This window comes from Myotis yumanensis, unplaced genomic scaffold (assembly GCF_028538775.1).
Source record: "Myotis yumanensis isolate MYYU_CA2020_CCGP unplaced genomic scaffold, mMyoYum1.0.hap1 SCAF_6, whole genome shotgun sequence".
NCBI lineage: Eukaryota > Metazoa > Chordata > Mammalia > Chiroptera > Vespertilionidae > Myotis > Myotis yumanensis.
The window spans coordinates 65,677,564-65,689,800 of NW_027223757.1; the positions used below are offsets into that span (position 1 = coordinate 65,677,564).

A 12,237-nucleotide genomic window follows, 5' to 3' on the forward strand; every position below is an offset into this window, starting at 1 on the left:
TTCCCCTATGACTCTCAAATAACAGAACTCCCCGATTTTCTCAGCAGCCTCCCGATTATTGGACTCCTAGTCCTGATGACCAGCCTTCTCTCCGAAGCCTCGGCCCCTGTGGCTGGAACTCCCAATAGAGACACGGTACCTGCACCTCTTCAGGAGGCTGCTCCCACACCCCCTTCCACAAAGCACCATGCCCAGGACGCTGGATCCAGCTTGGACTTTTGCAATATGGCACCAGTGTTCTTTTTATCTTTCCTCTAGGAACCTATCTCCTGTATTCGTTCAGGCCAATTTTTTGACCTATGTCCTTCTAAGCCCACCATCAGAATAGCTATTCCCTGACATCAATTCTACTGTGATGCTCTCTCTGTAAATGGTCTCACCCTGCCCCGACCCCAGGCCCCAGTTCAAACACTAAGGGAGGCTTTTCCTCTGTACCTTGTCACCCTTAGCTCCAGAGGGACCCGGATGTCCGGTTCTTCCCAACAAGCCCTGTAAAACACAAAACTAAGTTTGCTACAGAAAACAACAACGAAGTGGCCACAGGGTATTGACAGTTGGTCTAAAAACTGATACATTTTGAAGGTCATTTAATCCTAATTAAATCAATCCTACAAGCTTCCATTTCTTCAGGCTGATGCAGCAGCTGTAGCCTGCTGATAAGCTCTTGCAAGGGTAAAATTTGTATTTGTGGCTGCTTTTCACCTTGGCCAACCACATTTAATGACCTTAATTGGAACCTTTTGATACATTTAAGAATTTAGCTTGCTGTTTAAATGGCAATTTACATAACATTATGCCTTCCTAAATGAGCTATAATTTTGGTAGCGATCAACATTTTACATACTTCAAGACGCGGCAGAATTAACAATGTGCATATTGAGTTATGTGATCTGCAATTTACCAATGGAAAATAAAATTTAATGTTAATTCTTTTTTGAGAATAGAGTTAGCTATAATTTTCATGGTTTCTTTCACAATCCTCTCTCTTAATTTTTAATTTTAGTCTACAATTTAAAGCCAGGTTTGTTCTGCATAACTGTGGTGAAAGCAAAAATGATAAAATTTTAATTATGGCAAATCTGTGATTCAAAACATTAAGGAAAGTGATTACATTCCCACTTGTGTGATAAATACCATTTGCATAGGAACTCTAAGAAGGGAAGAGTTGGAGAAGTTAAGAATAGTGTTGCTATCTTTAGCAAATAAAAATACAATATTTGGGCCCTGGCCCCTGTGGCTCAGTTGGCTGGAGTGTGGTCCCAGGCACTGAAAAATCTCATGTTTGGTTCCTGGTCAGGGCACATGCACGGGCTTCAGTTTCAATCCTTGGTCCTTTGCTTGTAAGGGCAACTGATATATGCCATAGAGCAACCAATCTATGTTTCTCTCATTGATATTTCTCTCTCTCTCTCCCCCTCACCCTTACTTTCTCTCTAAAAATCAATGAAAAAAAATATCCTTGGATGAGGATTAAAAAATACACTATTTGGGACATTCTAAAAATATTGTTCAGATGAAATTAAAATTAAATTGTGTATCCTGTATTTTAACTGGAAACACTAGCCTTGAGCTTTGCTTTAATGAGAAATTGGATCTAGCAGGTGGAAAAGGAAAATATATTCTATTTTTGGAAACACAGTATAACCAAAGACACAAAGGCGATGGTGTTGTGTCTGAGGGTAAGTGAGAAAAGGTACTGAGTAAAGTAGAGGGCATTTTAATTCATAAATAGGAATGAAAATAAATTGAATCTGATGATCCATGACCAATTTTTTCCCTGTAGAAAATAAATTCTTAGTTTATGGTGCTCAAGCATGTAAGGGTGTAACCATCTAAATATCTCTTCCAAAGGTTAATGCCAAAAAATTACAATTAAAAAATGGAATGTTCTTTTCTATCCAACTTCTTTTCAAATAACTAGCTTAATCCCAGACTGATTTCTGGTCGGGTAGCAACCCTGAACAACCTTAAGTAAGACTAAATGAAAATCTGAGATGGTAGATGCTACTTTTCTATGCAACAGCTGGATAATCTACATAGAAGCACAGAGAACAAAAAACAATGAAAAATATTAGTTCACCTTTCATCATTCCAGCAGATATGAACCATGGGCGGAACAGTTCTAGCAAATACTTACAGGGGGTCCAGTCGGACCTGGAGCACCCGGAATGCCTGGAATTCCTTGAAGACCCTAGAAGAGATAGTTCCTACCATAAAATCTATCATATCAGTGAAAACAAGGCATTTTACTTAACCAAATAATTTTACTATTGAAAATTAAACATTTATGTTGACTAATTAAAAACCATGATATATGCCATATTACAAATACCCGATTTCAAAGAGTCTTGTGTAACGGGGAGGAGGAGATCAATGGGGGAATAAAGGGGGACATTTGTAATACTTTCAACAATAAAGATAAATTTAAATAAAAGAGTCTTGGGAAAAATCTTATGTGTGTTTGTGTTAAATGATGTGGACATATTCTTTCTTCAAGATGATATCATCCTCACTGGCAATACTATGTGAGAGTGTGTGGGTGCATCCACATGTGCATGCACATGTGTGAATGGTATGCGTTAGGATATTGTACTGGCTCTTTTTATTCACCCACCATTAATTTTTTTACAGGTGTATAAGTAGAAAGAAAACAAATTTCTTTTGGGAATGGCACCTCTAAATATCTGGAAATTATAAATGCTATGCCATAAATTGCTTTATCTAAAAATACTAACATCTTCATAAAGTTCTCTCCATATGTATGTGTATAAAATATGCATTTACTTATGTATTTTTTTGCTACTTTTAGTTTCAGCACTGAATCAGCCTAGAGATGCTGAGTGAGTCTTTAGGCAGTCTAATTTATAAGCTTGGGACTCATTAACCTTTGATGACCACATTAAACTTTAAAATAAACCTCAGTCCATAAATAAAAAAATCATTCTTGGCAGTCTTTTTCTGAACAAGCTGAAATTTTGGAGTAAGGGTAAAAGTTACTAAGGATGCATAAAGGGCAATAAGATAATTTTAGAAGACAAGGTGGTCATTAAAGAAGATGAATACATATTAAAGAGTAGGACAGTCAATTTAGCATATAGTGCCAAGCTAAAAAATAAATTAAAAGTTATTGCATAGATATTCAGGGACCACTAAGTTCTTTCCCTGCTCTGATATTTTCATTTTGCAAGTCCTAGCCCAGTTGCTATAAGAAAGTTTATTTATTTATTGTAATAATTTATGGCTGACAATATTTTCATGTCCTACTTATCAATTATTATCCTGAGATATTGTAGGAAGGCCTGCATTCCAAGCAAGGATTTACTTTGACTATAAGATGTGTGTTCTATTTGCAACTTACAAATTGCTACCTTGAGTTGTGAAACATCTGCAAAAAACATAGAGGATAATGTCACTTTTTCTAAGATCAATAAACAAACAGGCAACTCCTATCTCTAAGTTCCCAGATGGAACTTAACGTTCTGGAATTCCCTATGTAACAAGAGTCTTGTGCAAAATATTGTGTACTCTGTTAAAAGTCCATCAGGTGTCCTTAAGAAAGAAAACACTAAAACAGCAGAGGAATAATAGCAATGGATTTCAATTCACCAAGAGGATAAAGTATCTATCCTGTTAAATCAATAAAAATTAACTTCTAGTAAATCTGACTTAGAGTCCCTTATAAAAACCCCAAATTCCAATTATTTCCTGGTCTTTTTGTCATCACCTTCTCAATCGCCTCTGAAGCCTACCTCTCGAATCTAGGCAGTTAACAGCTATTAGAATATTAAAATCAGATATTGTGCTTGTATTTCAATGAAACTTTCTATGGAGCATGAAGAAGAAAATACTCAACAACTCTTAATTTGAAAATAAAATGCCCTTACAGTTTTATTTATGAATGAAAATAAATATCATACTATATTTCTATTCTTCAATTTTTAACTTGGAAAAAAATCAAGAGCCAATCCTCAGTTTTCTAGAATAGGATCAATATTAATGAAAAAGAATAACACAATGATCATTTATAATTTGAAATATATCTCCAATTCAAAAAATAGATCACTTCATACCGTTATGATTTTCTGCACTAATATCAAGGTTAATATATGCCAGATGGCTTACTTACTTTCATTAAGAATTATTAGCATCAAAACTGTTTAAACTAACAACAATTCATCATCCTAATAGGTTTTTCTAATAGTTAATGTGAATTATGTAGGAAAAGAATGATACCCTGAGCATAACCATGGCTTTGAGTCAGAAACTTATACCATCATCTCAAAAGCACATTTGACTTTGAACCTTAGTCCGGGGGTGGACAACTGATTTAAGCTAGTCCAATCAGATTCTTTTCTCCCAAGAGTTTGAAAGTTGAGCAGACACACTGATAAAACAAGGTCATTGACGTTGAGTCATATTAGAGCCAGGTTCCAGAGAAGTCCTGCTGAGTTCTGGGGCTGTTCTTATCTCCAGGTTGCTTGTTAACTATTCTTCCCATCCTACTAGGTATCTTGGGATATTTGTCAGTGAAACCCCCCTTCTTCAACCCGTGATTTTTTAAAAAATTGTCTTTTTTTAAAATTTAAATTCTTTATTGTTTAAAGTATTAAGAGTCTCTTTTTTCCCCCATTGACCTCTCCCTGGCGCCCGCCCCCCCAAGCATAAGCCCTCATCCCCCTACTGTTTGTGTCCATTGGTTTTGCTCATATGCATGCATACAAGTCCTTTGGTTGATCTCTTACTCTCACCCTCTCACCCACACACCCCCTAGCCTTTCCTCATACAACCCCTGGCTTTTATTTTGGGAGAGCAGGAATTATCATCTGCTACATGAAAATAGAAACATAGCAACTGATATATTAACTTTGTGCTTTAATTTCCTTGTCTTAAAAACTGGACCATTGATAATAAACATTAACATATTAGTATATTTAAAATGTGCTAACATTTGAAAAGACCTACCTAAGTCTTTGTTTTTATTTGTTTCAGTATAAAAAATGAACTCTAGGAAAACTGATGTCTTTCTTTTGATGAGTTACTTAAAGAGAATCAATAGGACTATATTACCAGAGAATAATCTTTTACCTCATCGCCTTTCTCCCCAGGTATCCCAGGGTAGCCCCGTTCTCCTTTGCTTCCCTAAAAAGACAATAAATTCAGCAAGTACACTCAGTCACTTTGTCATCTTTTGAAACAATGACAGTATCTCTTCTCAGGATACTTGGGCCATATAATTTGGACAGAGTTAGGGAACAAATAAATTACATTTGCCAATGGCTTTATACCAATTTTCCAAAAATATTTTTGCAAGAAGTAGTGTATTTTAAAACAGGTTTCCTTTTTTCACACTGAATTGGAGGTTACACAAAGGAGAGTGAAGAAGAGACCTTCCTTACCTTTGGTCCCTCTCTGCCTGGGATTCCTGCAGGACCCCGCGGCCCTATGTCACCCTAGAGGACAGGGTTAACAGATCTGAGAGGAGGCACTATGTGTCAGTAGGAAGCCCATCAACACCCAGCCTGCCTTCTTACCTTCCGGGCTATAGAATCGTACTTTCCAGGCTCACCAGGGCCTCCTTCTTCTCCTTTGTTGCTTTTCAGCCCAGGCACACTGGTTTGGCAGTTGCCACAAAAGTTCTAATGAGTAAAAAGATAAGGTGACTGAGAGATTCATGAAAGTCATCTATAAAAGGGAGGTTTGATCAAATTTGGAGCTCTAATTGAACTTCTGCCAGAGATAAGTGAGAACAATTGCTGTATCATCACTTTCAGAAACTTAATTTATCCAATTTGAAAAGACTACTTTTTGTGAAGTAAAAACTACTTATGTACCTAGTCACTAATATCTGTTTATGATACTGGTGAGCTATTTAAGAAACATGTCTATGATGCTATTTAAAAGGAAAATTCTAAATAAATAAGGAATAGACATGTCAGTTAAGACAGACTGAGTTTCAACTGCCTAGTAGCATGTTTAAAAAAGTGGTGGGGAAATTAAGAATAAAAAGAGAGGTGGTATTATAGTTTAGAATAACCAGCAAGATTACAGAGCTCATACAGCCAGTACAATAAATTCTTAAAAGAGAAAGAAAGAGAAAGCTGTGAAGAAAGGATTTTTCTTTTCTGAGAGCAAAATTAGTGAGAGAACTCTACATAGTTTACCAACATTTTATTTGTCAGTGGAAGCACTCATGTGAGAAATAATTACTTGAGTGACTTGGACCTGACTTCTATGTCAGATCCAAGTACAGATAGGAAATCTAAGTGGAATTACCTTTCCATTGCCTTCTCGGTAACCTTTAGCTGATTGGGAAAGGCTTGAATTTAAGTGTCTGAGCTCCCAAGATAAACGTCTTATCATGTATCTAAAGAAAAATTGTCTGCAAAAAGCCCTGGAAAGGCTTATTGTCAAATAAATTGTTAAATAAAAATATTATCAGGAAAGGCACAGAATAGGGACCATCGGATGGGGGAGAAAGCTTAGTTTTAACAGTTGACAGAAGATAGGACACTAGAAGCCTCTACTCTTTCTTCCTTTCCACCAAAGGGAAGAATCTTTAAACATGAAGAGGGAACTAAAGCTTGCTATTGTGAAGTTAGCAAAAAATTTGCTCATGGCTAGTCAATTTCAATTATTTTTGACTCATTGAATATTAGCATAAGTCTGATTTCCAAATAAATTAGCTTCCTTGGAAAACTAATTTTATATGATAGTGAAAAGATTCTAAGGCAATTTGTCTAAAAAAAATGCTGGGCTAGAGTTCTCTTCATGGTGGGCCTTCTTAGTTCTCCTCATGGTGGGATATGTAAATGGGAGCTAAAGTATTCATTGTTTCTTAAACTAATTTTACCATCAGGATCTTTTTACAGAGCCAATGTGTTGGTAGAGGAGTTAAAAAAATCCATATATAACTGGAGACTACTACTTATAATGTCTGAAAAACTATAACGAGAGAAAGATGCCTGAGGACTTAAGAGAACCAAAAAGTTTTTCATATTTAAAAAAGTATAAAGAAAATGAATTATTGTATCTATAGACATACATATAAATGTGGCATATCAATACAGAGCAAAACCCTGGCATATCAATATGCAACAACATTTTAGAACAGAGTATTCAATTGATTATTTTAATAAAACATAAAATATGGTAATCATTAAGAATCAATAGAATTTTCTAAGAGTCACTTCAAACTGTCCTCATTTTCTTTAGTTTAGGATTACCAGAATGCTAAATTAATGGTAAATTAATTTTCATTAATGGAAAATTAGTTTTTATTAAGCTTCTTGAAAAAATGTCTTAAGATTTCCTTATGAAGAGGATAAGGATGCACCAATTATTAGCCAATACACAAACTCATTCAAAGAGGGAATGATGCACAGATTAACCTACACGATGGTCTTTGATAGGGTATCATTTGGGTCTAGAATTATTTCAGCTCTTTTCAATACATTAATCAAAGGTATTTTTGAAAACAGAAATCAGGATGACCAAATTTGCTAAAGACTCAAGACAGAGAAGGAAAGTTAATGAGTTGAGTAACAGGGTCAGGATTTAAAATGGCATTATTAAGTTGGTCTAATAGAGCCAATCCCCAATCTAAATTCCTGTATTAGATTTTATTGGGGGAACTACATGCTTTCCTATTCTATTCAATACAGTTTGTTGGGACTATCAGTCAACATGTCCTGCCTGCCTCTTGCCAATCGGCTCTTCTGGGTCTCAGAGCCTCAGCTGAGATGCTAGGACTGGAAGAATGGCAGAGAGCATTTATTTGAGAGATGCTGCCCTGGTGAAACTGTCTAAATTCCAAGAGCCTTGCAGTCCTGGTCCCTCACCATGACAGAGCCTATTCAGTCTTTCTAAGCCAATCCATATCCCATTGGGATATTCATTTCTGCTTAAGTGTATAAATTTTTGATCCTTACAGTAAAGAACCCTAGCTATTCTGGAATGGTATAACACTTACAATTCTGCTATTTACAACACTACTGCATTGTAAAGAACTGAGACAATGTCTGAGGACCTGTATTCCTATGTTCATGTTACACTTATGAGCTGTGTGACTCTGAGCAACTTAGTTAACTGCTGGAAACTTCAGTCTCTCATCTACAGAATGGGGATACTACCACAGCCTGAACTCACAGGATTGTTGTGAAAGGAAGTGAGATTACATTAAGTAGAGCAGCTGCCTGGCATGTAATTGTAACTCAATAAATATAAGATCTTCCTGAAACTCCCATAAATATTCTTTTCTGATTTATTAGACAATGTTGGCCTTTGAAGGTTTTAAAAACTTCTATAATATATTTTTATATATATTCATATGGAAATTTATATTCACATTCATATTTACATTTATATATATCTAGTCTCAAAAGTTTAATCACCTACCAAGTATATATACTAGAATTCCTGAGTGTTTTGAATTCAACAAATATTCCTGCCTGCCTACTACTATGTAAGTAATTGTACAAAACATTGGGTAAATGCCAGGAATATAAAATAAGTCACATATACACACACGTAGCCCAAATGTATGTCTCTCTCTCTCTGTGTATATACATATACACTGTCCATCACACAGAGACAGATAAAACACATAACATTTGAATATAATGTAAAGAAGCAGATTTTCATGTGGGTTCACTCCATCTTAGCATACCATGAAGAAATGCAAATACATAGAGTTATGGATGTCCCGTTATCATTCCCCCCCCATCTGTTTTATAAATAAAACACATGGAAGTAGTAGGGGAAAATGGCAGCAAGATTTATTCCCTCTGAGATGGAAATAAGTAGACATACTTTTTATTTGACAGAGTAACAGGTGTTAAGGCAATTGTTGGCTTTGGAACTTGAGAGTTCATTTTGTAAACTCCCATGATATCAAACCTCAGGCTTGCAATCGAGCTGTTTATTGAGAAGCACTGGTTTTCATCCTGGGTCTGGCCAGGGCAGATACAGGGAGAAGGATTAGGTTTCTCAGTGGTGAGCCAGGGTGAGTAAACACCCGTTAAGAGAGGAGAGAATGATCTACTCAAGGGTGTCAGTGACAGGATGCCTTCCCTGTGGTTCATCTCAGAACTATCATCTCTCCCCTTCCCTGCCCTTCGACACCTAAAATGGGAGGGTGGTGATAAAGAAGAGAGTAAAGGCTTAGTATAAAGGGAGCAAGGTACATAAAAATACGTGTCCCTTTTTTCTATCTTAAAAATTGAATTTTAGTTCAGGCTAAGCAATTAACTCAATTTCTTGTAAAGATTTCCTTTCTGATTTTTCCTGGAAATTAACATGTAATTTCTTACATAGCAACAATTACCTTGAGCAAAACACCGATGTCTCCCAAGAGAGGAAGTGCAATCTGTGGTTGAGAAAGAAGCAGATCCATATATTTGTACATATATAGGCACACAATACAATGCAAACATTCAACACAATGTAGACATTTTTAAGAAATACTCATTATTCCTCTACTATGAACAACCAAACACATGCATATTATTGCTTTGATTCTGTGTCTCTATTTTATATTTTCATGACCATGGCAACCTTTATGTCAACCCTAACATATTATTAGTTTTACACTTGATCTTAGCCAAAAGGCTGAGAAGCAATTTATTGTTAACGTTTTAAATAATGCATAAAGGTTTATCATTTATTCAAAGAAAATCACTCCTCTGCCAGGAAAATTATCAAGCTATTGAAAACTATAAAAATTACAGGATGAGTTTGCCTTAAAGTTCCTTCTCACTGCCACTTAAAAGGGCCTATATGTGGCCTAAGGGATGGGCAAGACAGATCCTAAGGGAATTCAGACAGTGTTTTGGCCTCATGTCTTAAATTGTCCCTTCAAAGAGACACTGTAAACCCAAGTAACACTTTACAAGATTCCCAGATGATGCACCGTGATTCACTCAGTGGTGGAGTTCAAGTACGGCTAAAACGTGCCTCTGCATGTAGCTTATAAAGGCACACAGGGCCCAGCCATGTGGGAACTAGAAGGATTTGTGAGGCTTAGAACTGAGAGACCAGATTTGGATTTTATTATACAAAACTCTTAATACAATGTCATGTCCCATATGGCCTCTCAAATTATAGCTGCTGAATCTGAGGCTATTTAAAGATTTCTCTGTCGCTCAAAGCAAGATTTAAGCTAAAATAAAACTTTGGAACACACAATTAGTGCTTAAACTCATTTTGTAAGAGCCCACTCAAGACACTTTTTGTAATCTAATCATTTCAGCATTTTAAAGCCACAGAATCAATGGCTATGTACCATATTGTAAGTAACTTACCTGCAAACTTTCATTTAGAGAAATGAAATTCATTTAGTCACTAGCATCAGAAAAAAAATAGAAATTGTGGCTATAGATTTTAACTCAATTTTCCATGGGATTGAGACATTATATGCCAAAGCTCAGCCTGGGGCAAAAATTGTACAGCTGAATTATACCCTTAGGAAGTAAATATTCATCACACACACAAAAATGCTGGCACAGCTTGACTTCTTCCCCCTCTACAAAATAATGGGGACAAACAAAATCACCAGGCAGGCACTGAGCATTCTAATTAGTTTGGACAGCAAAACTTGCTTGGTAGGCTGTTTGGCTTCTGGGTGTATTAAAGATACATAAATCAGGCAGTCTGTTGACATACCGGGTCACCTGGGGGGCCTGGCAGACCTGGCTTTCCATCCCTCCCTGGAGCTCCCTGCAAACAGAAACATGTTCACATCTTGGCACAGAGGAACAGGTGCAGATTGAACAGGTTGTGGGGGAGGAGTTGGCCAAGGCTGTCCTTACATCATTCCCTGGAGTTCCTGGCAATCCAGGGTGACCTCGAGGACCCTGGGAAAGGGGGGAAACAGTGACTTATGAGGATGGTCTTTCAGTAATTTCCCCCAGGTCAGCAAGCTGGATTTGCTGTGCCTAATAACTTGGTTAAGTAGCTTACCTGAATACCTGGCTCTCCAGCTGGTCCTTGGGAGCCCTAAGTAGAATGAGATGCAATGATCAGAATTCTGCCAGGAATGTCCATAAATTAGCCAAGGGGGGTAAAGGGCTAAGTATGGATATTTACTTAGTGGAACCACATGGCTTGCCACCAGGCACACCCTGAAAACTCTCGGCAAATTCAGCCCAGACTTTCGGGTGACAGGTGAACATTTCACTAGATGCCTGTTTCTGGAAACATCCACATGGTTTGGCTCAGGTGCCACATGGTTTTGCTCTCTCAGCACCATCATCTGTCCCTGTACCCTCATGAATGCTCAAAAAATGCATCCAAATTCTACCTGTCCAGAAACTGACTGCCCACAGGGTAACTGGATCAGGGCTTTCTTCTCCTTCTGCTTCTACTTTGTGTCATTTCTCTGTTTGAAGACATTTCCAAAACTGGTGTCCAGTGACAGGAGTAGGAAGTAAAATATTAGTCAGCTGTCTGTTTCTACTTCAACAAATCAGAATTTGGGGTAACCAAAACGAGGCTGGGTGATGATCAGTGACCCTAATGATGACAGCTCGAAGCCTAGTATATAACCATGGACCACTGAATGAGGAAGTGACAACCAAGTAAGAAAAGAGCTGGTTTTCCCGAAGCTGGCTTTAGTAACTGCTCACAGACCTTTCCTTTTCTTATTTTTTATATAAATATTCACTTCACAGTTATTGTCAAAGCTACGTTTGCTCCCTGTCTATTTGTACTGTGTTCTTATTTTTTCCTTCAACCTCCTCCACTCCTCCTAATAATTTTCTGATCTACTTTCTTTTACTTTGTTTAATCTCCAGTGGTCTTTTATAGTCTTGCCCTGGAATATCAAACAGCAGTCAACACACAACTGACTTCACTACTGACACCTCCTTTTAGCTCTCATAACTTCATTACAAGAGCAATTTCCCAAATTAACGTCATTAAAATAAGCATGTATTCAACTTCTATTGGCCCAGAATCTTTGTGTTTTTAAAATAGCACATAAAAAGCTTTATTGCTTATTACTATTTAGTCAGCAAGTATGCTTACACTGGTCATTATTACCAGGCACTGTCCTTATAGCTAAAACATGTAAAAAAAACCTGCCTATTTTTGTCTTAACTATTAAAAACAACTTCTCTTCTCTATTCTTTAAGATAATACTTAGAGATGTTTCATATCATCCCATTTATACATACTCCATTCACTTTAAATATTAACTATTTTATTCTACTTAAAAGCAAACAGTAATCTATAATAACCTAA

At 36.8% G+C, this 12,237-nt stretch overlaps 1 protein-coding gene across 1 annotated transcript in view; it reads right to left on the bottom strand.

The window, feature by feature from the left end:
- The window catches only part of COL19A1 (collagen type XIX alpha 1 chain), a 302,649-nt gene that overhangs the window by 52,883 nt on the left and 237,529 nt on the right, over positions 1-12,237 (bottom strand). The window contains exons 29-37 of the mRNA XM_070418310.1: positions 10,957-10,992; positions 10,806-10,850; positions 10,660-10,713; positions 9,323-9,364; positions 5,532-5,636; positions 5,397-5,450; positions 5,086-5,139; positions 2,138-2,191; positions 436-489 (exon numbers count right to left, since the gene is read on the bottom strand). Coding sequence (XP_070274411.1) covers positions 436-489; positions 2,138-2,191; positions 5,086-5,139; positions 5,397-5,450; positions 5,532-5,636; positions 9,323-9,364; positions 10,660-10,713; positions 10,806-10,850; positions 10,957-10,992 — 498 coding nt within the window. The remainder of the gene's footprint in view (positions 1-435; positions 490-2,137; positions 2,192-5,085; positions 5,140-5,396; positions 5,451-5,531; positions 5,637-9,322; positions 9,365-10,659; positions 10,714-10,805; positions 10,851-10,956; positions 10,993-12,237) is intronic.